The 26889-nt window shown below is 39.3% G+C and overlaps 2 protein-coding genes across 5 annotated transcripts; both read right to left on the reverse strand.

The window, feature by feature from the left end:
• Positions 1 to 2879: 2879 nt before the first annotated feature.
• Positions 2880 to 3907, reverse strand: LOC129463090 (small ribosomal subunit protein uS2-like). The gene has a single exon (XM_055243602.2). It carries the CDS (start codon positions 3848 to 3850, stop codon positions 2969 to 2971), a length of 882 nt encoding a protein of 293 aa, XP_055099577.1. The 5' UTR covers positions 3851 to 3907; the 3' UTR covers positions 2880 to 2968.
• Positions 3908 to 8457: 4550 nt separating this feature from the next.
• MDH1 (malate dehydrogenase 1) lies at positions 8458 to 26865 on the reverse strand. 4 transcript variants are annotated; one of them, XM_055241578.2, is made up of 9 exons: positions 26488 to 26865; positions 20988 to 21086; positions 20057 to 20153; positions 18007 to 18182; positions 16300 to 16422; positions 10810 to 10986; positions 10279 to 10392; positions 9630 to 9719; positions 8458 to 8793 (listed from the first exon to the last, which is right to left on the reverse strand). In XM_055241578.2, exons 1-9 carry the CDS (start codon positions 26488 to 26490, stop codon positions 8668 to 8670), a joined length of 1005 nt encoding a protein of 334 aa, XP_055097553.1. In that variant the 5' UTR covers positions 26491 to 26865; the 3' UTR covers positions 8458 to 8667. The 4 variants fall into 4 exon arrangements, with proteins under 4 accessions (XP_055097553.1, XP_055097551.1, XP_055097552.1 ...); XM_055241576.2 differs by having other exon boundaries at positions 26151 to 26503; XM_055241577.2 differs by lacking the exon at positions 26488 to 26865 and adding an exon at positions 23327 to 23405.
• Between the last annotated feature and the right edge of the window lie 24 nt (positions 26866 to 26889).

A 26889-nucleotide genomic window follows, 5' to 3' on the forward strand; every position in this document is an offset into this window, starting at 1 on the left:
AAAATGATAGAGTTCATCTAGGCTTCATTAGGAGTAAGATAAGTGGGTAGACATAGGAGTGGAGGAAAAGTTTGCCATTTGCCTTCTGAAGGTTTGCTGAAATGAACTGACAGTAGAGGGATTAACAGGAGAAAGAGGCATACAAATTTATTAACATGCAAGTGTGTACAGAAGCCATACAAAATATGAAACTCAAAGAAGGGTCAGATGGTTGAAGTTTAAAAATCTTCTTCATAGGGGAGAGGGAATGGGGGATGTAGGCAATTTTGAGCGGTAGTAAATGATTTTCAGGATAATTGAATGAGCCCAAAGAACAGACATTGGTCTGGAACAAAACTTCATTCTGAGCACTAGGGGAGGTGGTGGGATAGTGAGGGGCAGAACTTCCCTGTGAACGAAGGTTCTTACATTATGTAAATAAATTCTCCCAGGTAATCTCTTGGAGCTGCTCTCAGAAAAATGAATAAAAAGTCTGTCTGAGCATGGTGATATTTAGTCTTTTCTCCAGTGGTTACTCTTGCCTAGTTTTTCCTAGGGAGGGTGTCTTAAGACAATTGCATTTCTTTTGGAAGAAGTTTTCCTCAGTCAGACAAGGGAAATTCCAGAGACAACCTCTCCCTGTGCTTGGGGTTTGGGGTAGAAATAAGAGAAGGCTAGAAACTCCTCGGTTCTTAGCCTTTCCAAGTTCCTTTAATTCAGAAGTGTTCAGCATGACAAAGCATCATACTTTGGGCTATTGTTCTCTGCACTCCAACAGTGGAAATGGTGAATAATATTGGTGCTTCTGCCCAGATCCCTTTTAGCACCCATGCTCCCATTCCCTTGGACTTTCCTTTGCTTCTAACAGCTAGCATCTGGGGTTCTTTTTGGAGGACTGTGCCTGTACTGCTACAGCCTGCTTTGCTGGCAGCATAGAGAGCAGGCAATGGCTGGGAATTACATTCCCCACCCCCATCCCATGATTGGGAGGTTTGGGAGCGTGAAATAAAAGCCCCAGGCTCCTTGCCTAAGAACAGAAGTTCCCTGATTTCATCAGGCTGGAGCCATCCTTGGCTAGATGCAGCATTGCTTGGCTTCCTCCTTTTCCCTGCTCCTGCTCTTCTTCCTTAGAGATTTCTCCTGGGAGCACTGCCTTAGTAAATCACATGCACTTGAATCCTCAAAAACCTCATTTTAGGGTCTACTACTGAAGGACTAGTCTTAAGACAGTGGGACAAAGGTTCTTGGGATTTTTCCCCCCCCTTAATCAATATGCACATGTTGACTACCTATGTGTAAGGCAGTCTAGAGAAGCAGAGAAGAGCACTCTAAGCAAAGAGAACAGCCAAACAAAGGCATGGAGCCATGCACGTGAGTAACTGTCCAAGTACTTTAACATGGCCAGCATGGAAGGTATGTAAGATACAGGGAATAATAGTCAAAGACGGGGCTGGAAGATGTCACTTGAGGCCACATTATAATAGACTTTGAAGTGATGCTAAGAAGAAAAAAAAAAAAAAAAGAAAGAAAGGAAAAGAAAAGGAAAAAACCTATGGGGAGAAAAAAATAACATTTTTCCCCTACCTGCCTAGGTCCTAGCCTCCATCTTGGGCCCTGGAAATCTAACTGACAAAAGACAGATTAACAAAAGAAAAACAGAATTTACTAACACATGTAGTACACATACATGGGGGAGAAACTCAGTGATGAGTAACTAAAAACGATGGTTAGAATTTGAGTTATATAGCATTTTCACAAAAAACCAGCCCACTTAGATGTGACGAGACAAAGGAAAAGGTTTTAAGCTTTCAAGGGTGGTAAACTGTGGAAAGGTAAGTATATGGGGGAAACTAAAGGAATAAGATTTGTTTTCATATGTCCATGTCAGTGCCAACTTTCTGTCTTCTTCATGGTCATGAAACTTCCCTAGGAGAGAGGATTTATGGCAGTCCTCATTTTCAGAAGTTTCTGCTTTTAGTCAGACAAGGGAGGCGCTGGGAAGGCTGCTTCTGTATCTGTTGAATCTGAAATGACTTCAGCTCAAAATACTTCTTATGCTAAAGTGGCATATTTTGGGGTGGCGTATTTTGATCCCCTACAAACCCAATAAGTAAACTGAGCCCTTACCATGTGCTTTCCATTTAAATAATCCTCACAAAAACATTTTAAAGGATATACTATTAATATCCCCATTTTGTATCTGAGGGAGTCAAAACGTAGAAAGGTTGTTTAAGGACACCTAAAAAGAGTCAGAGCTGGAATCCAAGCTTGTCTGACTTCCAAGCCCATGAGTTGGTCTATTCTTCAGAAAACGCGAAGTAAAATGTCGTTGTTAATCAGTAACTCTGGTGCAAGTCTGGATTGGACTAGGGAGAGAGGGGAGGTATAGACTCCAAACTGAGCTGCCATTCCTATTGTTATTGCAGAAGTCTTTTATGAAGAAATAATGATGGCTTGGACCAGGGTGATGGTAGTAAGGACATGAGAAAACTGGATGGTTTTAAAGATGTCTATTCTGCTTAAAAGTGCTTTACTCAATTGTGCTACCCAGGTCAGGCTATGAGTTTGATTTAGAATACAAGTCTATTCCCAGCAGAGTGAGAGGGCAAATTGACAAGAACCCGTTTATTCAACAATGTGTATTGAACTGTCACTATATTGTGCTGGATGATACCAATTAGGTGACACTACTGGAATGAAAGCGCATATATTTCCACTGAGTCAGTAACTATTTTAGTTTGTCTAAGAACCCACCAATATTCAGAAATCAAAACAGACATGTTTCTTGTTTTGAGGTTTGTTTAAAGCCATAAAGATCATAAAGATGATGAGTTCTCATACCAATTTCACAAAGACAACTAGGAACCTATTTTTGTTGCTTTTTGTTTTTCGTAGTCAAATTCTTTTTTTTTTTTTAACTTTTAGAAACTGATGTTTATTTTCCATCGACCATTTTTCCATGTTGCTTAAGAGCCCATGCAAGAACAGCTTAAGACCAGTCAGTGGTTGCTCCTACCCATTCAGTGGCCTGAGCAGTGGGAGCTGCAGACCAGTCTTCCGTGGCAGGCTGAGCGCTCCAATCTTCAGTAGGGAACTGCTGAATAGGCACAGAGGGCACCTGTACACCTTCAGACCAGCCTGCAACCTCAGGCTGAGTAGCAGTGAACTCAGGAGCTGGAGCAGTCCATTCACCCTGAAATTTCTCCTTGGTCACTGCCTTTTCAGCAGCAGCCTGCTCTTCTTTTTCAATCTCTTCAGGATCTCTGTAGAAGTAGAGATCAGGCATGAACTCCCATGGGTGTTCACGGGAAATGGTGCCACGCATGCGCAGAACTTCCCGAGCCAGCATCCACATCAAACCCACTGAGTGAGCTCCCTTGTTGTTGCATGGGATGGCAATGTCCACATAGCGCAGAGAATCTGTGTTACACAGCGCGATGGTAGGTAGGTTAACATAAGATGCCTCCGTGAGAGGCTGGTGGTCAGCCCTGGGGTCAGTAACCACAAGAAGCCGTGGCTCCCGGAAGGCTGCCTGGATCTGGTTAGTGAAGGTTCCAGGAGTGAAGAGGCCAGCAATTGGAGTGGCTCCAGTGGCAGCAGCAAACTTCATCACAGCCCTCTGGCCAGTATTCCTGGAGAATATAACACTGACATCAGCAGAGTTTTCAATGGCAACAATAGCACGAGCTGCCAGCAGAAGCTTCTCCCAGGTCCTCTTCAGATTTATGATATAGATGCCATCACTTTTCCTTTTATAGATGTACTGTTCCATGTGGAAGTCAAGATTAGTGCCACCTAAGTGGGTTCCTGCTGCAAGGAACTTAAGGACATCCTTCTCCTTCATTTGCAGGACATCAAGGGCTCCGGACATTGTGAAAGTTTCCCTTTAAGTTACGACGGGAATCCAGAATAACGCCGTATGGGTCCCTCTACAGGTAGCGCGGAAAAAGCCGTAGTCAAATTCTTAAGCTTACATACCAAAAAGATACTTTCTAATAGATTTTTCCCCTGGTCAACATTTCTTGAGAAATATTGTGGCTGGTTTAATCAACGTATTGTTACAAAAAAAAGTGGGGGGTTAGAAAGGACAGTTAAAATGGTATTAAATGTACATATAATATCGAATCCAGAAGGCTGCTGCTTTCATAACAAACTAGATTCAACAGTGTTTAAACAAAAAAATCTGCTGTGTTTTAGGAATTTATCCTGCAGATACACTTGCACATGTATGAAATAACCAACTTACAAAAATAGTCCAGCATCTTTATAGTAGTAAAAGATTGAAAAGAATCTAAAAGTCCATCAATAGGAGACTGGCTAAATAAAGTTTGGTATATCCATTCAATGGAGTACTGCATAACTTTAAAAATGAATGGGGTGGCTCTGCAGGTATCTATATAGCTTTTATGTTTTTTTTGACACAGGGTCTTGCACTGTCACCCAAGCTGGAGTGCTGTGGCATGATCTCAGTTCTCTGCAACCTCTGCTTCTGGGGCTCAAGCAATCCTCCCACCTCAGCCTCCCAAGTAGCTGGAACCACAGGTGTGAGCCACCAAGCTGGGCTAATTGTTTTATTTTGTTTTTGTAAGACGGGGTCTTGCCATGTTGCCCAGATTGGTCTCGAACTCCTGAGTTCAAAGCGATCTGCCTGCCTGGGCCCCCCAAAGTGCTGGGATTACAGCCATGAGCCACTGTGCCTGATGCTAAGTATCTATATAGCTTTAAGATGTATTACTAAAGGAAAAACACAGAGTGCAGAACAGTGTGTTGTAATTTATGTACAAAAGGGGATGATTACATGCACACACATATATTTACATACATACTTCGGTTATGCATTGAATATTTCTGAGCTATAGGCCATGGGACAAAAACGAGGCTTAAATGGGTGGGAGTCAGGTGAGTAAAGAACATTTCTTTTCACTATGTATTCCTTTTTTTTTTTAATTCTCAAAATAAATATGTGTATTTTTTTTTTCCTGTAAGGTTAAACAAAAACTTGGTTTTCATTTAACACCATTTCATTGATTTTCTAATATACATATAACTTTTATTTAAATTATGACTTAACTGGCAGTGGAATTATAGGGTTTTTTTTTTTTTTGAGATGGAGTCTCGCTCTGTCACCCAGACTGGAGTGCAGTGGCGCGATCTCGGCTCACTGCAAGCTCCGCCTCCCGGGTTTACGCCATTCTCCTGCCTCAGCCTCTCCGAGTAGCTGGGACTACAGGCGCCCGCCACCAAGCCCGGCTAATTTTTTTGTATTTTTAGTAGAGACGAGGTTTCACCGTGGTCTCGATCTCCCGACCTCGTGATCCGCCCGCCTCGGCCTCCCAAAGTGCTGGGATTACAAGCGTGAGCCACTGCGCCTGGCGGAAAGCTTCTTAATCTAACTTTATTGGCTTAAAATGTAATGTCTTTTGCCCTGTAATGCACCCATGTATCATTTCCTCAAGTACTAGTAAAAATGCTTAGGAAAGGCATAGGCTTTTCACAAATTATCATGCTGCTTAAAGACACAATTTCCTGGGCCTGGACTCCATTAAGAGAAGGAGCAACAAAATGCTTTGTTCTCTTGGTAAAGGTGATAGAAGTGAAGAGCATTAAAAAAATGGCATAAAGAGATAATCAGTTTCACAATGTGAATATTCAAACCAAAATCCATGCTTCAAAGGCACAGTTGGTGAAAAATTACTTGTTTCTACAAGTAATCTAGATCTCTCCAATAACTTTCATATATACATACTTTCTTCATTTAACATTTTCTTTCTTTTTTTTAAAAGACAATCTTGCTCTGTCACCCAGACTAAAGTGTGGTGGCATGATCATGGCTCACTGCAACCTTGACCTCCCGGGCTCAAGCAACCCTCCCACCTCAGCCTCCCAAGTAGTTGGGACTACAGGTGTGCACCACCATGCCTGGCTAATTTTTTATTTTTAGTAGAGATGGGGTCTCACTACATTGCTCAGGCTGGTCTGCGATCCTCCCACCTTAGCTTCCCAAAGTATTGGGATTACAGGCATGAGTCACTGCACCCAGCCAAGATTTTCTTTTTAATTCTACATGAAATTAGTTTTCATGCTTCCACATGCTTCCAACTAATTGCTCTTCTAAAGATATGTTCGATTCATTTGTTTTTTTCTTTTCTGGCTTATATAAAGTGGATAGAAGGTAATGATAGAGGAAACCAACAGGAAGGAGTAAGAGCATGTTTTCTTTCTCTTCCGCCATCCAGTCCCCCTCCAGTACCCTTTATTAGTGTGTGTGTGTGTGTGTGTGTGTGTACATATATATATATATATTTTTTTTTTTGAAATGGAGTCTTGCTGTCACCCAGTCTGCAGTGCAGTGGCACGATCTCGGCTCACTGCAACCTCCCAGGTTCAAGTGATTCTCCTGCCTCAGCCTCCCGAGTAGCTGGGATTACAGGCACGCGCCACCATGCCCGACTAATTTTTGTATTTTTAGTAGTGACAGGGTTTCACCATGTAGGCTAGGCTAGTCTTGAACTCCTGACCTCAAATGATCTGCCTGCCTCGGCCTCCCAAAGTACTGGGATTACAAGCATGAGCTACTGCGCCTGGCCTATTAGCACATTTTTAACAAGGAGCAGCTGGTAAAGAAATGTGGCTTGCCAAATTCCAGTCCTAATGTCACGAGAATATAGAAGGGAGTGTTTGGAACTGAAAGAAAATAACAACTGGTACAATTCATACTTACTTTATGCAAAATTTTGTTCTCTATATGAAATTTTGTTTTTATGCTTCTGATTAATAGTAGTCTTAAAAGTAGTTTTACTCACTTGCTTTTTCTTTTCTACATCATATAATGATATAGGTAATTTTTAATTTTTTAAAAAGGAGACGGTCTCACTCTGTTGCCTAGGCTGGAGTGCAGTGGCGTGATCCTAGCTCACTGCAGCCTTGAATTCCTGTGCCTAGGTGATCCTCTTGCCTTACTTTCTTGAGTAGATGGGATTACAGGAATCCACCACTGCACTCAGCTAATTTTTAAAATTTTTTGTAGAGATAGGGTCTTGTTTTGTTGCCCAGGCTAGCCTTGAACTCCTGGCTTCAAGCAATCCTCCTGCCCTGGCCTCCCAAAGTAGTAATTTTAAATAAATCCAACCAACAAATATTTGAGCATCCATGGAGTACTACATTAGGCCTGGAGATATTAATATTAATACAATATTGCCTATTAGATGAAGACAGTGTATTAAGCATGAGGATGAAAAAATAGAAAATGCCTTCTGCCATCATAGGTTTGGGGAAAAAACAAGACTATTAAAAAAACTCCACTATTTTTCTAGTAATAAGCTTAGATTCTTACTTACTCCTAACATAACAACACTATGCTAGTGTTACTCCTAACACTAGCATAAACTTCTGTGGCATTTAGTGGTTTTGAAACATAAATGATTCCTTATCTGCTAAAAAGTAATACCTCCAGTGAAAACCTATTACCATTTTTTTTAATATAATGAAAATGTTCTAATTTCATCCAATGGCATAACACTGTTAACAGTATTATCTGCAACTTATTTAATATTAGTAGCTAGCCTTACAATCAAATTATCTACGAAGCGTGAACCTTTAAGATTTTTAAAATATGGTATTTGTTCAATGTAGGTAATGTTTACAAATACATGCTGAAATAGACTGATTCATTATCACAAGGTGGGTTTCCATATTCTATTTAAATATGAGATTTATGCTTTATCTTTCTAGCCTTACTGCCTTCCCCTGGTTAAGAAAATGTATATATATATATATATATATATCTCTCAAAATTATTTAGGCAAGCTGGGAAACATCCGAGTTTATTTTCTTCTTTTTTTTTTGAGATGGAGTCTCGCTCTGTGCCCAGGCTGGAGTGTGGTGGCGCCATCTGCTCACAGCAAGCTCCGCCTCCTGGGTTCACGCCATTCTCCTGCCTCAGCCTCCCGAGTAGCTGGGACTACAGATGCCCACCACCACGCCTGGCTAATTTTTTGTATTTTTAGTAGAGATGGGGTTTCACCGCGTCAGCCAGGATGGTCTTGATCTCCTGACCTAGTGATCCACCCACCTCTGCCTCCCAAAGTGCTGGGATTACAGGTGCGAGCCACCACGCCCAGCCCTCTTTTCTTTTTTTGAGACGGAGTTTCCCCCGTAGCCCAGGCTGGAGTGCAGTGGCGCAATCCCAGCTCACTGCAACTTCCGCCCCCGCCCCGGGACAACCTATTCTCCTACCTCATCCTCCCAAGTAGCTGGGATTACAGGCCTGTGCCACCACGCCTGGCTAATTTTTGTATTTTTAGTAGAGACGGAGTGTCACTATTTGCCCAGGCTGGTCTCAAACTCCTGACCTCAGGTGATCCGCCTGTCTCAAGCTTCCCAAAGTGCTGAGATTACAGGTGTCAGCGACCGTGCCTGGCCGAAAGTTTGTTTCCCGAATAGACACTAAATATTAGCTAGAAACAGAGTCTGAGTCACTTTCATTTGAATATATATTTATTTAGAATGCACACTAACAGCATGACGATAAACTGTCATTCACAAACCTGTACCAAGAAGCACATAATCTTTAAAATGTGTTGTTTTTCACAAGTAATTTAAGTATAGCATTATTATTATTTGGTACTTGAGTCAAAGACGGCATTTAGATTCTTCAGCTTTGAAGCATTTAGTAACATCATTGTCTAGTCAGGCAGAGGAAAGAAATTCAAAAGCAGTTTCTTTTTCTTCTGTCAGTTCCTTTGCAGTAAGATCCATCTTCTCACGTGAGAAATCATTAATAGGGAGACCTTCAACAAACTTCCAGGTCTTATTCTGTTTGAAAATAATGCAAATAAGAGATTTATACTGGAACTGATCTTTCAGTAAGCAACAACCTTGTTTGAACTTATATTTAGAGGTATATCTGTTTTAAAGTCTGATTCTAAAGTAAATCAAAATCCAGATTTTAATTAATAGATAATTCTAATAAAAACTCAACACTTGAATTTTAAACCCCTTGAATCTAAAAAAAAAAATCTTCAAAAATGACTGACTTTAGCACAGTTATAATAAAGAGCAACAACACTGAAAACCATTGCTTCATTTAGAAATATACTATTTGTAGGTCTCTAATACTAGAGGCATAATAACATAGTGTCTAGTGGGAAGAGCTGAATCTTCCTTTCCAGATTAATTTCAATCATAAAAACTTTTAATGACCTGAAGTTGAAATACATATAGTTTTAAAGCTGAGAAAAACTGTCTATTTTAGTAAAGGAACAATTTTCTAGATTAAGTTATACCATTCTGTTTTCTTTTTTGAGGGACAGGGTCCTGTTCTGTTGCCTGGTGGAGGGGTGCTGTTATGGTTCACTGCAGCCTTGATCTCCTAAGCTCAAGTAATCCTCCTACCTCAGCCTCTCAAGAACCTGGGACCACAGGTGTGTGCCACCATGCCCGGCTAATTATTTTATTTTTGCAGAGATGGGGGTCTCACTATGTTGCCCAGGCTGGTCTTGAACTCCTGGGCTCAAGCAATCTTGCCACTTTGGCCTTCCAAAGTGTTGGGATTATAGGCGTGAGCCACCATGCCTGGCCAATAATACCATTCTTAAGAGAAACATATAACTACTTCCTCAAAGAAGGGAAATAGCTCCAAAATACCTTACCTTGATTACAACAGGGAATGAGTAGAGCAGATCATCAGGAACACCATAGGAGTTGCCATCAGAGACAACACCCATGGACACAAACTCTCCCTGAAAATAACAATGTTTCACATACTCATGATGATTAGTTTACACGACTGACATATGAACTAATAAAATTAAACCAGGTGACCCTTTCTTACTATGTTCATAACATTATTACTGTGTAAGGAACTATCATCAGCACCAGGTAATGGTGACAAGATAACTTTCATGGACATTATTTCATTCCACACTTCCATATCACATGCGAAGTAGGCCAGGGAAACCTAATCCTCATTTTACAGATGAGGAAGCTGTGGCCTAGAAGAAAAAATTTCACCCCTACTATGTACCAGGCATTGTGCTAGGTGTTTTCCATATGCAATCTCCTTTAACCCTCACAACCCTGTGTATAATAGTAATGTCATGTAAAAGATGACAAAACAGCTCAGAAAGGTCAAGGCTAACAAACTCCGAAGTTTACTTAGTTAATAGGCAGCTGAGCTGAGAAATGAACCTGAGAAATGAACCTAACCTGACTGACTGCTAAGGCTATATTCTTTTTATATTATATCATCAGGAAACAAAAATAAAATAGAGTGACCCGTGCAAATCACTAAATCCTTACCTCTGGGGTTCCAAACCAGATGTCCCTGACGTGGTCACAGATGGCTTTTGCAGCAGACATTGCACTGGATAGTTTTCGAGCCTTGATGACAGCAGCGCCACGCTGCTGCACAGTCTGGGAAGGGGGCAGGCGAAGGCAGCAGTATTAATTGGTCATGATAGCAAAGTTTTCATTAATTCCAAATTGACCTTGGGGTGAAAGGCTATGACCAGAGCTTAATGTGTCCCCTCCAAAATCATGCAACAACCCGATGTGAGCCTTACCAATCCTTCTGGAAAAAGGAAACTATGTATCTCCATACAAAGTTTATCATAGGTCAGACAAAGACATGGATCTTGGTATAGATCTCAACTGCTGTGCTACAGATCACATCAGATCACACTGGATCATGTCTGGCTTACTATGTTCCCGAAAGTATGCAGTCATCACAGCAACTGTGAAAGACCTGCCCTCCTTGAAGGTTTTCTGTCCTAAGAGTCTCTCAAGAGTTCTTTATGCTCAGTATTAAGAAGGCTCACAGATTTTTCTTACCGTGACAAATTCTCCCTTGAGCCAGCTGTCATCTTTCAGAGCTTCATAAACACCAACTTCCTTTCCTTGCAATTTTACCTTGGCATGGTTGACATCTGGATACTGAGTCGAGGAATGGTTTCCCCAGATAATGACATTCTTTACATCATTAGCAGTCACACCAAGTTTAAGAGCAATCTAGTTAAATTGAAAACAAATACATTACTGAGACAAATGCTTTTTATTTCCAATTGGGACCGTTTTGACAAATGCCCTTAAATAAAGATAAAAAGCTTCTGAAATTTCAAGAGAACACAAGAGTTATATTTACTTGTAAAAAATGTAAATTTATTGCTTGGCAATTTCCTACAACAGCTTAACAGTGGTAACAACTGTGGACTTGAAACCTTATGGAGTAGAATGTTTAAGGGTATGAAGCATCCCATAGTTTGTGGTTAACTTATTAGTACAGTAGGTGTATCAAACATAAAACATTAATCAAGTTACTTTTATTAATCAATTTACTATTTCTTGAATATGTAAATGTGATCTTTTGTTTCACTGTTAATGTTTACTTGGAGATGTCTTCTCAGTGCTTCTGAGTAATCAGGTATTTAGGCACTTTATATTTAGGTAAAATTTTTATTATACACCATATAGAAATTAATTTTCAGATAACCCTAAATATGAAATTTTAGAGTTGGATAGGACTCAAATAACCAAGATATGACTGTCCTCATTTTGTATATCAGGAAACTAAAGGAAAGAGGTTTTATATATGTGTATGTATGTGTGTGTGTACACATATACACACTAAAATTATAACATATGTAACAATCTCTAGCTATGACTCCAGAAAGCACTTTAGGGTCATGCAATGCCTTGCAATCACATGTAGTATAGTAGCCACAAAAAAGGTTAGAAAGTTATGTCTTGGGCTGGGCATGGTGGCTCACGCCTGTCATCCTAGTGCTTTGGGAGGCCAAGGCGGGCAGACCTGAGGTTGGCAGTTCGAGACCAGCCTGACCAACATGGAGAAACCCTGTCTCTACTAAAAATACAAAGTTAGCCAGGCTTGGTGGCACATGTCTGTAATCCCAGCTACTCGGGAGGCTGAGGCAGGAGAATCGCTTGAATCTGGGAGGCGGAGGTTGCGGTGAGCCAAGATTGCACCACTGCACTCCAGCATGGGTGACACAGCGAGACTCTGTCTCAAAAAAAAAAAAAAAAAAAAAAAGAAAGAAATGTCTTGGTAGATTTAAATAAAATCAGCCTGCTTGTTATTTGTCTGATAAGTTTATGTGCAGAAAATAAGTTATGATCAGGTGTATGTATAATTTGTTCCTAACTAGACAACAGAATTTATGATGAACCAGAAGGGAATGTGGAAAAATATTTTAAGAAGCTGATCTGTTTTGGTGACATTGTGGGCAATTCTTCCTTCCTCTGTGTCCCAAAAAGAATGGGAGAGAAAATTAGTTGTGCCAGCAGCTTTAGCACACATAAATAAAGCATTTCAGTATTTACCATGTAATAAAAGGAATACACTTTGATATTTTAAGGAAAATTTTAAAACAAGGGTAATAGCTCCAAACTGAAACAACTCAAATGTCCTTCAAGAATGGTTAAATACGCCAGGCACGGTGGCTCACACCTATAATCCCAGCACTTTAGGAGGCCAAGGTGGGAGGATCACAAGGTCGAGAACGAGACCATCATGGCCAACATGGTGAAGCCCCGTCTCTACTAAAAATACAAAAATTAGCTGGACGTGGCAGCGTGTGCCTGTAATCCCAGCTACTCAGGAGGCTGAGGCAGGAGAATCTCTTGAACCTGGGAGGTGGAGGTTGCAATGAGCCGAGATCGTGCCATTACACTCCAGCCTAGGCGACAGGGCGAGACTCTGTCTCAAAAAAAAAAAAAAAAAAGAATGGTTAAATAAACTGTATTATGTCTTACATATGCAATGGAATAAATAAAAGGGGGAAGTGGAAAAACAACAAAAAGGAACAACCTGGATGGATCTTAAAGGCATTAAACTGAGTGAAAAAGAGCCAGTCTCAAAAGGTTCCTTACTGTATGATTCCACTTTTGTAAATTCTCAAAATGACAAAATTATAGAGGTGGAGTGCAGATAAATGATGTCAGGGACAGAGGGAGGTGTGACCATAAGGGAGAATATGAAGGAGTTCTTTTTTGAGTAATGAAGAAATTCTGTACCTTGACTATGGGGGCAGTTATAGGAATCTACACTTGTAATTAAATGTCATAGAATCATTCATAAAGACACAGAAAAAAATAAGTGAATATAAAACTGGTGAAACTTCAGTAAGTCTAGTTAATAGTATTGTGTAGTTCATCAACTTCCTGGTTTTGATAATACTCTGTAGTTATGTAAGATGCCATCGATGGGTGATGGGTACATGAGACTTCTCTGTACTATTTTTTTGTGACTTCTGAGTCTAAAATTATTTCAAAATAAAAAGTAAAAAAAAACCCCAACCAACCAACCGAAAAGGATAAAGACGAAAAAAAAAAAAAAAGGCCATTACCTAAAATGTCTGCAATGACTTGACTGGTCTTCATACTAATTTATTCAGTTAAGTAAGAAGTAAACTGTCTTTACTTTCACTCTCTTAAACTAATTGAGACTGCTTTCTTAAATCCTAAAATAGTTAAAAGTTTACTTAAAAATTTCTGTTTGTAATATTGTAAATCACTTTTGACCGACCTAATCCCTGCAAGTCTTGCAAGTATTAGGACTATTATCTACAATATTTGCATTAGTCTCCACAAATTAGTTGAGAGTTGGGTTTCTGGGGTACCCAGCTATTGATCTGCTTAGCCTGTGGGGTAGGGTAGAGTGGCACGCTGTTCAATGAGTACCATTTTTTATGTGTGCCATGACTGGAAAGAACTGGGGAAGAAACTGCTCTTATATTTATACTTAAATTTAGCTGGTATGGTATATAGAAAAAGATAAAATTTATACCTTGAACAATTAACTCAAGATATATATTACCAGGAAGTTAGAGCCTATAACTTCCCTGAATGTCTGCTTCAATGCTCCCAAGTACAGTAAAGACAAAATGCCTCTAGGCCTCTCTGCCCTCAGTCCTCCTTGGCTCCCATGCCTTCCTTTGTTCTTGTTGCCCTCCTCCTCTTGCTCCTTCTATCTCTTGAGTTAATCCAGTTCTGTCTGGACAGCAAAGGCCAGGTACTTTGCACCCAGCAGATATAATTTAATATGATTCATGTCACAATTAGTCTCAATTAATACATACCCAGGATAACAGTTCTTTGCTCCCTTGGACACTCATGTCTGTCATATAGGTCTGGTAAAAGTTTTTGATTAATTCTCCAGCCCTAGTAATTTTCTTACCAGCTAACTGGTATCATTGTCAAATTACCTTATCAGCAGACTTAAATACAGCACTGGTTTGAAAATACACAGGTGTTAAACAGTCCCTAAGTAGCTAAGGCCTCTGAATTCCAAGACAATAATATCTAGCAACCATTCCTGTAAGAAAAACTTATCTTTGGGTTTGTTATTTTTCTCACTGGAAAAACAACTTCTTTTAGAGGAAGAAAGTGCTTCTTCAATGACTCCCTAAAAGCTCTCACTATGCCAGACTGACATGCTGAAACAGTGCCTAGCCAAGGTCCCAGGAGTAACAAAGAACATGTCCCCAGGTGAAGGTTAAAGTCTGAGGAGACAGCACTTTCTTTCCTCTTTGCTCATTCAGACTTTAGCCCTGCAGTGAAAACTGTTTCAGGCACTAGGACAAAGTATCTCTTTGTAGTACCTTTGGAAGCAGAATTTTCCAATGCCTGTCTCCACCAAAGCCTCAGGTGAAACAACAAAAAGTGGTTGTTAGTGTCATTGTGTTACCTCTTTCTTGTTGTAGGAACTAAATAAGTCACTTTCTGGCAATCCAGAGTTTACAACTGTAACACGTATAATATCTCTTCCTTTATAACTGTCCCACAGAACTCAAACTGCCTGCCACTCAAACAAACTCCTATTCGTTCTCAGCTACCACCAGACCCAGCCCACAGTCTACAGCCTCTCAGGGAATATTTGCATTTTAAGCTAAAAACTTAAGGGTTGTTATCCAACAACCCTCTAAATTAGGAATGTTTAGGCTGTATGCTTCTTAGAAAGAAGAAATCAACTAATAATAGCAGCCAACCTTTCTTGTATTTACTATGTGCAGGCACCATGCTAAGGGCTTAAAATAGATCTTATTTAATCCTCATAAGAACTCTCTGAGGTAGATATAATTATTACATTTTAAACATTGAATATACTTTCTCAAAATCACAGAGCTAGTAAGTGGACTAAGGTTAGTTGATACCATTAGGTAAGAACATACATAAGCGTTTGGAGTCAGGCAAATCAAGGTGGCTCCGTAATTTATGAGCTGTATGACTCTGAGCAGGTTCTCTGACTTCCTTGGGCCTCAGTTTTCTTACCTAATGCAGGGATAATATGAGATACCTCATATGGTTACTATAAAAATTAAATGGAAAATTACATGTATAGCATTCAATTTACAGTAGCTGCTTAACAAATGTATATTCTTTTCTCTTTCACTAGGCATTCCAGAGCTGAAGGATTATTCTCAGGTTAAGGCAGTAGTGCTTCAGCTTAGACCTCACAGCATCTTCTGGTTAACAACAATTTTTTTTTGAAACTAAAGTTATCTTCTCTAGAAGAAAAAGCACTGAACTCATAGACCTATCTAGCAGTGATGACCTACAGACAAGAAGGGATGGCCAGAAAAGCATTAGGGCAAAGGCAAGAGGTTCTGTCCAAGAACGGGCACCAGGACCAGTTAGATCTGAAAAAGCCTAGGAAACTAGCTCAGATCAGTTGCCTGGCTTCTAATTTTTTGAAAAGCTATTGTTAATTCCCTGGTCACTGGCTCCTTGGCATACTTATCTATGGCTCCAAGAGTAAAGAAAATTAGCAACAGAGTTTAGCTCGTAAGTAGTGAAAGTAGGAAATTTTACAGATACACATAGAATATTAAAAAGACATAAAACTGAAAATTAAATATAAAATTAAAAATTAAAATCTGAATTTGATTGCTTAGCTGCAGGTAAAATAGAAGCAGAGCCACACAATCACACAAAGCTCAAGTCTTTGTTTATATGAGATTATATGTATCTGAAAAAAATTAAACTAAATTATGTACCATCATGTATAACTAATTTTTAACCACTGTAACAAGAGAACATTAGTAACTGCATTTCATTATAGTTAGCAACTGAAATATAGTTAAAGACGAAATCAAGTAGGAAGTCCAGCCTCTGGTCCTTTACGAGAATACATTTAAAGACTCCCTAACAAATTAATAATAATTTACTTTTAATTTAATAAAAGTAATAGGTTCCTACTAAACAAAAACAAGAAAAAAGCACAAACTCAGATTCAGTTATTTTAAAAGTGAGAGAAAAATGTTTTAAAGTTGAACAATCACGAGATTTAAAAGACATTTTTCTTACTTGAGCTTTAGCTCGGTTGTGATCCAAACGAGTCAAGCAACTGAAGTTCTCCTTGGGGATGGATGGAGCCGACTTGGAGGCAGTCAGGCAGTTGGTATTGGCTGGATTACCCACAACAATAACCTAGGAGGAATGGAAGGCACCGAAGAGTTACAGACTATATAGTTACTAACTAATCTATGTTAAAATTTGACTGAAAATGACTAACAGGTAGCCTTTGTACAGGGGAGGCTTGGGAAACACCAAATACAATATAGCATAGGAAAATGCATTTTAAGTTATAAAAATCTTTAATAAAATGGGAATAAAAATTTTGAAATAATATCAGATTTATAGAAAAGTTACAACCATATTACAGAGACTGACTCCCATATATCTTTTTTTTTTTTTGGTACCTCTTTTGACAAGCTGTAGACAAGATACTTCATTGTCTCTAAGTAGTGCAGTGCTGGCAAATATTTCTCACAAACAAGGACGCTTTGCAGAGGTGGAATTACTGTGCAAGGAGTACTTTACCTCCAAATAGCCTGCCATTTAGTAGTCTGAACAACCTTCTAATCTTTGACTGGCACCTGTGGATTTCTATTCAACTCATTTATATTATTTTCTATGATGACAGAAAATAAGTTAACTATTTAAAATGAAGCCCATAGAAAGCAAAAAATGCAGACATCTATGAAATGTTATTGATAGAACATTATAATGGGCAACTTAAAAAATCTTATAAAATTTTCTTTCACCTTTTTTTGAAAGATAGGAAAGTATATGGAAATCAGTTAAATCTTTAACCAGCAAGCCTATTTGCTATGTGACAATTAAGTTCTAGTTAATTGATAGTTCACTAATAAAAGAAGGTTTGGCTGGGCGTGGTAGCTCACACCTGTAATCCCAGCACTTTGGGAGGCCAAGACGGGTGGATCACCTGAGGTCAGGAGTTCGAGACCAGCCTGGCCAACATGGTGAAACCCCGTCTCTACTAAAAATACAAAAATTAGCTGGGTGTGGTGGCATGCAACTGTAGTCCCAGCTACTCAGGAGGCTGAGACAGGAGAATCGCTTGAACCCGGGAGGCACAGGTTGCAGTGAGCCAAGATTGCACCACTGCACTCCAGCCTGGGTGACAGAGCAAGACTCCGTCTCAAAAAAATTAAAAAAATAAATAAAAAATAAAAAAGGCTTACTGTAATATTAAGACATATTAGAATCTAAATAGTTTGAACACGAAGAGAGAACTCTAAGTCATACTGACTCAATTCTTCAAGAGACAAGCATATTAAAATTCCTCTGCATTAAGAAAATCTGAGCATTCAGAAACCACTATCTTCTACTCCTGAGAATAAACTTATCTTATAGCTAGCTATCTCCTTTCAGAATCACACACAAATTTAAATGTCTAAATAAATATTCCCACGCAGCAAAAATACACCAGAAGGTCCTGTGCCTTCTCTACAGGTTTAAGAACTAATACTAAATTTTCACGTTATACTAATAGGAAAAATATTTTTGAGCACTCTTAATATAGATTTCTACACTGTAAGAAAAAACCCAGAAAAGGAGAGCTTATCGAGCAAAACTCTATAGCCATATTTACTGATGATTGTACAGAACTAGAAAAAAGGGCAAATAATTTTGGTTTTGCTTAAATGCTGAAAGCATAAGTTTCAAATGCTAATAATGAAAAATCCCATAAGATACAGTGTTGGTCACCTTAACTGACTTCTTGGCGTATTTATCTAAGGCTGCACCCTGGGATTTGAAGATTTTCACATTTGCTTTCAGTAAATCTTTTCTCTCCATGCCTTCCCTTCTTGGCATGGAGCCCACAAGAATGGCCACATCCAGGTCTTTGAAGGCAACCTCTTCTTTATCTGTTGCGATGACATCTGTGGACATGGCAATAAATATGCAGAGCTACTTAAACATCAAAGTTTGAAGTTTTCTTTTTTATATTGAATCTACTCATTAATTCTTTCACTTGTTGCAAGTGTTTACATATCACACTGATATACATTTCAGGAGCCTAAGAAAGATAATATATTAATTTAACAATCATAACATCAGAAATGTCAATAGATTTATTTTGCTTCTCCTATTTCAATAATTATCTTAAATGTCAAAACTCCATAGCTTTTATCTTATATAATCATAAGGGATGCAAGGTATAATGATGACTTTTGAAGCAACACTTGTTATTCACACTAATTACCACACAACAGAAAAGAGCAACTAATTCACCCAACCTTTAAATTACAATTACTTTAAGGTCTAAGACACCAATCACAAATTTAAAAATAATAAATGGCTATTGAGGAGTTTTGTGCCACAGATAATGCTAAGAGATTTATATTATTATCAAATTTAATCTTCACATTTTATAGATGGAGACACTGAGGTTTAAAGAGATTAACTCGCCACCATCAAAAGATAATGGAGCTGTAATTCCAGCCTAGGTTGGTCCAGAGTTCAACCAGTATGCTCCAGTGCTAATACAATAAGCAAACATCACTTGCTTTTTGACTAAAGAACATAAGTCATCGCACTTCTTTGATTGTATTAAAAAAGCTATGACCAACATTCAGCATTTTCACTGGAAAATTGGCTAGTTGCATCACAGTCAAGGCTGCCGTAAGTCTGAAAATGGGCATAGACAGGAACACCAACTGGAGGAAAAAAAATTATCTTCCTCTTTCCCAGTCATATGTCCTTATTTGCTGAACTTTCCCTTCCCTGTCATATTCACATCTGGCAGAGGACAAACCAACTGCAATCTGGGCCCTTTAGAGAAAAAGCACAGGCAACTCAGCAGAGAAAGGAATACAAATGGGAAAAAGCAGCAAAGCTGATTTGGAAAGAGCTGTGGGTGAGAAAAGGGAACCAACGGAATAATGTGGGCAGTCATGTATTCTTCTACAGAACTTTGCAACCAAAAGACTTAGATGGCAGAGTATCCCTTCTAGCAAATGTTTATTCAACAGATGAAGAATTTTAAGGAAAGTTTTTCTTGGAAGGTATATATTATTTTGCTTTGTGCAAACTTCTAGGAGAGTATCATTAATTAATCTTTACCAAAAGAAAGACTATGATGAAGATATAGCTGAAGAAAAATATTCAAATTAATTTAGAATATTTTAATAAACTTTTCAATCAAATTTAAGGCTCCTTATTATATTTGTATTACAGTTCAATGATTTGCAAAGGCTCTTAGCTGAGCTCTTCTGGGTATTTTTCAAACTATAGAGCATATGGTAAGGACAATTTACACTATGTCTCAACCTGATGATTGGTAGATGGGATGGGGACCATATAAGAGGAACCAACCAACTTCCAGAGCAATGTATAGTTATGAAGGACATCCTTCAAAACTGAGAGTTTTCCATTAAAGGATGCTACTATTACCATTTAAACAGACTCCATAACAACACAATGTAGACAATTCCTACATTGTCTATAATGTGTGTGTGTTGACAATTTCAGGTGTATAACCCTTGCGCAATATTACATTTAACTGGTATAATAAATTATATACACACACAAATTGGGGAAAAAAGGATAGTCCTTTACCTGACATTGATTGTTTCTCATTTTTTACCCTTATTTATCCTTGGTATACATAAGTAGTTAATAAGTAGTGGTAGTTCAAAATAAAAAAATCCTCTTATGAAATATTTTCTAATTGAGAGCCTTTAACAAAAACCTAAAACCTGTATTTTGTAAGAAATCAAATACCATAAAATCCCTTCTCTACTCCCCAACCCACCTTTCAGGAGGGGAAGGGCACAGTCTTGCAGTTCCATTAGGACACCGTCCAGGACACCCATCATGGGGGTGATATCCAACAGCACAAGAATTATAGGCTACCAAATAGCAAGGACAGCATCTGTTAGTGTAGGCTATTTCATTTAGACACAAGAAAGTCTTTTCACATAGTTTTTATTTGGTATGTACATGCATGTAATTCCCATTAATTAGTCATGATAATTATTTTAGGAGGTCAGGTATCTAGCACTATGCCACTTTCAGAAAGAAGGATGCTATAAAACCAGCATTGGTTTGCTAACAGACACAGTTAGAGGAATCACCACTACTCAATTTTAACAGTACATGAAAAAAACATTAAACTGAGTGACATGCCATAGCTTGCTCTTACTGTTAATAGCTGTATGTCTGATTTCAGTTCATGGAAAGCTAAGTACAGTATCTGACATGAAAGAATAATTCAGTATCCATGGGTCAAGAAACTGAATAAATGAATACCTCAGAAAAGGATTTTACTGTATATTAATCAGGCTTGCTGGAAGTCGGAGTGCCTGCTTCAACTGGGAAGCAGATTTCCTGACTCTTTTGGTTCCAAAGGCCATTTATGAACAAGGGAGTGCTTATTGAGTAACTCTCCCACATGACTGTATGTTACTGTCATTAGTGATATCTCCCATTGACTGACACCTGCTGGTTACACCAAGTCAACTAAGTACAATATATGGAAGAGTTCTCATTTGCAAAGTGTTTTCAGTGCCTGCAGGCATACATATAAATACCTTAGTAGCTTCCATTTATAGCAATGTGCCTATTACATTTACTGGGATTACACCTTCCTTCACTGTTTTACAATTTGTGTACAACTAAATACAGAATTTTATTAACCATATTCTTACTCTAATAACTTAAGATTTATAGACACCTGTTCCTACCTGATCTTTACCAAAGACAGATCCATTTCCAATACTGTACAGCAGTGAATATGCAATTTGACCAGCTGCTCCAGTCACAAGGACTCTGATTGGTTCAGACTGTAATGAAAAAGACCCATTAACATCTTTAAGTACTACTGTACCTCAAAAATATCCAGGATTTTAATTTATAGTAAGAAATCCACATACTTTAAAAGTGAATGTAAAATTTTAAAGTCCTTTTGCATCTGGCTCAGTAGAAAATGAATGTGCTGCATATTTACATGGTGTTATTTAACTCTCACCATGTAGGGAGCTAAAAGTATTATCCTGGATTTACTTACATAATCTTATCCACCTTTTTTGGGATATTTTACCACTAAAATAGGCTCAACAATGTTGATGTGTTCAGTATGTGGTGATCCAAACCTGGCAGCCACTAGAGCCACACAAATCCTTATTATGCAAAGCCCCCACTCCCATCTGCTCAATAGACTCTTCATACCAAGAAGAACAGTGAAAGAGGCTAAAACTTTCCATTTACATTGAGCCAAAACATTTAAATAAGACAATTAATCGTGCTTCAACTTTATTGTCTGGAGGAGGAAAAACAAGATTTTTTATTTTGGGAGAAACAACAGCAACATGTAGTGACAGACAGCTGACAACCTGATTCCAAGGGAAAATTATTTTTAAAAGCAAGGAGGGAAGACATACAAAGAGAGATTTCAACAGATCCTGAACAAAATATAGACATAGAAACAAAGATAACTGATATTCAAAGTGATGACTCTGAGTAAAAAAAGACTAAGCTGACAGAATTTTAAAAAATAGAAATATTTCTATTAAAAAGAAAAAAACAATAATGTTTAGAAACGTAATGAGTAAGGTTAGACAGAAAAATTCAATTAAGGTGAACCATTCGTTTCCCCGATAATGCTGGGTAAATGTACTTCCACTGTCACCTTTTCCCCTACCTGCATGGAGAGATGGTCCACTGATGTGACTAAGCCTAGAAGTGTTTGGTTTCTTTTTATTTAAAGTTCCTTCTTCCAGATGAGAGTCGTGTCTCTGAGACAAAACAAGGATGGATAGCCTCGAAGGCTTCTTTTAAGCTTCTAACTCTAAGCTCTGAAAGTCAGCAGCACTCAGCAATTTGGTACTCACTCATAGAAATCAAAGAAAAAAAAAATTTCAAAAAAGAAGTGTCAGGCCAGGGACGGTGGCTCATGCCTGTAATCCCAGCACTTTGGGAGGCTGAGGCAGGCAGATCACCTGAGGTTGGGAGTTTGAGACCAGCCTGACCAACATGGAGAAACCCCGTCTCTACTAAAAATACAAAATTAGCTGGGCATGGTGGCAGGCACCTCCCAGCTATTTGGAAGGCGGAGGCAGGTGACTCGCTTGAACTCGGGAGGCAGAGGTTGAGTGCGCGGAGATCGTGCCATTGCATTCCAGCCTGGGCAACAAGATCGAAACTCCTTCTCAAAAAAAAAAAAAAAAGTGTCAACTGGTGTAGAGAAATGAATTTGAATTTGATCATAGCCAACTATATACTACACAATATTTGTTTTCTAATTTATTACTATTTATAGAAAAATCTTTAATGGCCTACACGTTTTTCATTCTGTCATTTTCCCTTCTTTCCTTGAAGTAGAGTAGGTGAGAAAAAGGGAATACAGGAAGAAATTATTACTCCCTTTCCCTTTAGAATACGAGATCCTTAAGGACAGGGACTTTGTCTATTTTATTTACTGCTGTATCTCAATTACCTAGAACAACACCTGTCCCGTAGTTGGAACTCCGATATTTGCTTGAAGGAATAGCTGGGTCCTGTAAAACTACCAAAAAGATGGAAATGTATAAGAACTGTTTGGAAACATATGTAACGTGCTTTAAAAATTTTTAAAGATATTTTATTTATTTAAGATATTTCAGGCTGAGTGCAGTGGCTCACGCCTACGATCCCAGTGCATTGCGCAGGGGGCCGAGGCGGGTGGATCACTTGACCCCAGGAGTTCAAGACCAGCCTGGGCAACACAGTGAAACCCTGTCTCTTAAAAAAACAACTTAGCTGGGTGTGGTGGCAGATGCTGTAGTTCCAGCCACTCAGGAGGCTGAGGTAGGAGAATCACTTGAGCCTTGGAAGTTAAGGCTACAGTGACCCATTACTGTGTCAGTGCACTTCAGCCTTGGTGACAGAGTGAGATCCTGTCTCAAACAAAAACTTACTCATATATATTATGAAAACAAAAGGTATTTTATTCATATATACCATGTATTGAGAAAACTGGAAACTTAGTGACCACAATAGTTCCAACTATAGTTAACAAAATTGTCATTAGTACTAATGATATTACCTTATAAATCCACTGGTGAACTGTTTTCTCATTTAATTCATTCATTAAACAAAACATCATTAAGTTCCTATCATGTACTTGGTACTATTTTAGGCCAGGGAATCCATTGGTGAATCACGTGAAGGAAACAAAAGGATACATCAATTTTCTAAAACAGGGGGCTAGAGAAGCAGTATAGAGTAGTAATTAAAGAGATGGACTCTGGAGCCAGACTTTCTGGGTTCAAGTCCTGGCTCCACAACTCATTAACTGCATGCTCTAGGACAAGTTACTTAACCTTTCTGTATTATTTCCCCATAGTAAAATGGAGATAATAATAGCAATTACCTAACAAACAGAGTAATTTTAAGGATTAAAAGAGTTAACACACAAGGCACTAAGAACAGTGCGTAGTATTTATAATTATCATCACAGAATTTTCCTCTAAAGACTTTAATAGCCTGTGGTTTTCTATTTACATTTCTGTTGCTCTGAAGCCCCCTTGAGAACAGTCTGTCTTTGATGCGGATTTGCATTCCCGTATAGCGTTCAACAAGTATTTGTTGAATGAAGGAAGGTTAGGGTATAAAGTACGAACAGATACTACTTCAATGAACAGCAAACTAGGATAAGAAAAGGGGGGCTGGAGAGTGAAGATCACTATAAAGTTTAACTTCCCATAAGGTCACCTATATGGTTAGAATGCAGTCAATTTTAGTAGCTACTTAAAAATATGTTCACAGTATCACAGTCCTTAGTGAAGGGGTTGTGGCCACCTAATGAACAGTTAATTCCACCTCAGCAGTTTTCTTCTGTGTCTTTGGGGAAATTACTTTCCCAGGTAGGTAATTCCATCTTATTAATGGTAGTATGAGGCTTAGTGTTTGAATGTTTGAAGATGAAACAGAGAAAGAAAGTCCATGTATGGTTCTTTCTGCTCTTCTGCAACATTGCAGTTGAAAAGCAGGAGGGTGGGAGAGTCCTGCTGACTTTCACAATGTTATAGTGTGAACATAGGTTACTATTCTTTGCTCAGATATCTGGGCAGTCTGCCAAGATCCAACGAAGGAATGTCTTTGCTCTTAGCAGGGCACCAATGACTTTCCTGCAGATGCAGGCTCTGTGCTAACTTCTCAGCTACAAAGACTGAATTTAAGTGTCTCTGTTATTCCACAGACAGATCCACATATTCCTTTTTCACTTTCAAATTTATATATATTTCTAAATTACATGTATTTCTATAACACAAAAAACTAAGCAGTACCATTTAGATTCCTTCATACAGTTTATTTTGCTGTCACTCCCTATAGACAACAAGCAAAGAATCCTCCGCTTTGAATAAGCTTACAAAAGAAGGCTCTTTTCTAACTCTGTCCATTCACACACTCCTGAGGGGGCAGGGAAATTGAGTCATGTGTGAGTTTGCTGTCAGTTCCAGCAAACTGCCAGACAAATTCTTCCTCATGTTCTGTCTCCGTGTTATCTGGCACCCCAGTGACCTTCCAGCCGTGGGGCCTTGCTAGGGAAACTAAGAATCTGGGGCCCAAAATCTCTCTGTGACCTTGGGAAAATTATCTGACCTCACCAGACTACATTATAAGACTAGATAATATAATCTCCAAATTCCCTTTTAATTCTAGAATTCCAGTATTTTGAATTGCAAGGAATAAAAAGCTATCAAGTAATCTACATGCTGGTAACACATTTGAGTCTGTATATGCAGTATGAACTGGTAACTTCACCCAGAATCTCAGCTAGTAAAAATAAGTTTTCAGGGAGTTGAGTACACTGTCTCTCCCCCGCTGCGAGACCTCACTGCGGTGGTCTCTATAAAAATAAAAATTCAGAAAGACTTGGTAAGTGTAAGACACAATATAGAAAAATGGCAAGAGTGTGAGACTCTTGGGGCAAATCACATTCTCTCTGGGTCTCGATAAACTCAATTTTAAGATCTGAAGTGGGGAGATTCGTCAAGATGACCTTTAAAAGATCCCATTCAGTTCTAAAAGCAAAAAGTCCAAAGTTCTCAGATAATAAGTACCTCTGCTTTCTAGCTAAGGTTATTAGGACAGAAACTACTGAAACCATAATTTAAGTGACTAATTATGTGACAAAACATTTAGGAAACCTAGGTTTAACACCTCCTGGAACTTAGTAGCTGTCTCCACTGGCCCCGTTAGACAGGCAGAGAGAGTAATGCCCTTGCCTTGAAAACGTGTCTTTTCAGGTTCTGGGAAATTTCCAATTCATTCAAACATTTCTCCACATTCTCCAGCCATTTTAGTATTTTGCAGATAAAGTAGGAAAAACAGTCGCAACTATAAATACAAGCCATTGTATTGATAGTATGAAGCGATTTCTCTGAGTTTGATGACAAATGTCACCTTCAAGCAGTACACAGATTATTCCTACGCCAGAGTTCCTTCACCAACCCTCCCCCTCCCCCTCTCTTTCAGCAGAGACAAGCTATGGAGATCTAGGTTATCCAGGTCTTCCATGACAAAATGGTTACTCTGCTACATTTAAGAGAGATGCTTCTGGAATTCACAACATACAGTTCAATAAAGAATATCTGCAGTCGTTATTTGGTTAGTGATGCTGTCACTTCAATATGTCCTGGCATTACAAAAAAGGTCAATGAACGGGTTCCAAATAACATTTTGAGAAATTAGATATGGCGGAAACAAGTCTCCTGCAAACGCAGATCGTAATCTGGCGCACCTGGTAAATACTACCTTTCCAGCATTTTGCTTTCAAGGGCCCTGTGACAAAAGCCGTTATAAACACTGTAGGCAAATCAGGAGAAAAAGGGGTTAGGACCCAACCTTTCCGTCCCATCGCAAACCTTATTGTCCTTATCAAACACCGTAACGTCCTTTGGAAAATAGCTGCAGCGTCGCATTTTGTCCTCCCGCCATGCAGCAGGATTAAGATCGCACCTCTCCCAGGGCAACTACTTCTCCAGAGTCCTCCTAAGAGCGCCCCATGCCCCGCAAGGTGGAAATCAATCCCTTCCCGTTACTGGGTCACTGCGACAATCCCCAGAAGATGAGTCCGAGCTTGCCAAACGGCGCGAAGGACAGTGCCTTGCACAGCTGCCTCCCAAAAGTCCCTAAAGTGCAAGAAACCCCAACAAGGGCGCGAGGGCCGGAGGTGGGCAGGAACCCGGGGCCCACACTCACCATGATTGAAAACTGCGGGGACAATTTCAACAACTGCAAAATGAGCCTCAGAGAGTCAGGTCACCTCTACTGCGGAACTGACTTGGAGAGGGCGAGCGGTGTTAGCGAGAAAAGGCTCCGCTCCCGACGCGGCGCTCTCTGGGAACTGTAGTTTATGCTGCCCTGGTTCTGGCGCAATCTCCAAAGCGTTTCCTTCAAGTATTGAACTACACTTCCCGATACCACAGGTATTTCTCAAGCTCTTCTCACTGCGCTCTGCGCCGATTGCAAAGTAGTCCCTGAGGATGAGCCGCTGTGATTGGAGGACGACGACAAGCGGATGGTTTGGGCTCAGGCGGAAAGGACCTGCCTGATGGCGCCCGGCAATTGGCGGGAGAGATAGCGTGTGTAACTCTAGGGAGG

This window comes from Symphalangus syndactylus, chromosome 14 (assembly GCF_028878055.3).
Source record: "Symphalangus syndactylus isolate Jambi chromosome 14, NHGRI_mSymSyn1-v2.1_pri, whole genome shotgun sequence".
In the NCBI taxonomy this organism is placed as follows: Eukaryota; Metazoa; Chordata; class Mammalia; order Primates; family Hylobatidae; genus Symphalangus; species Symphalangus syndactylus.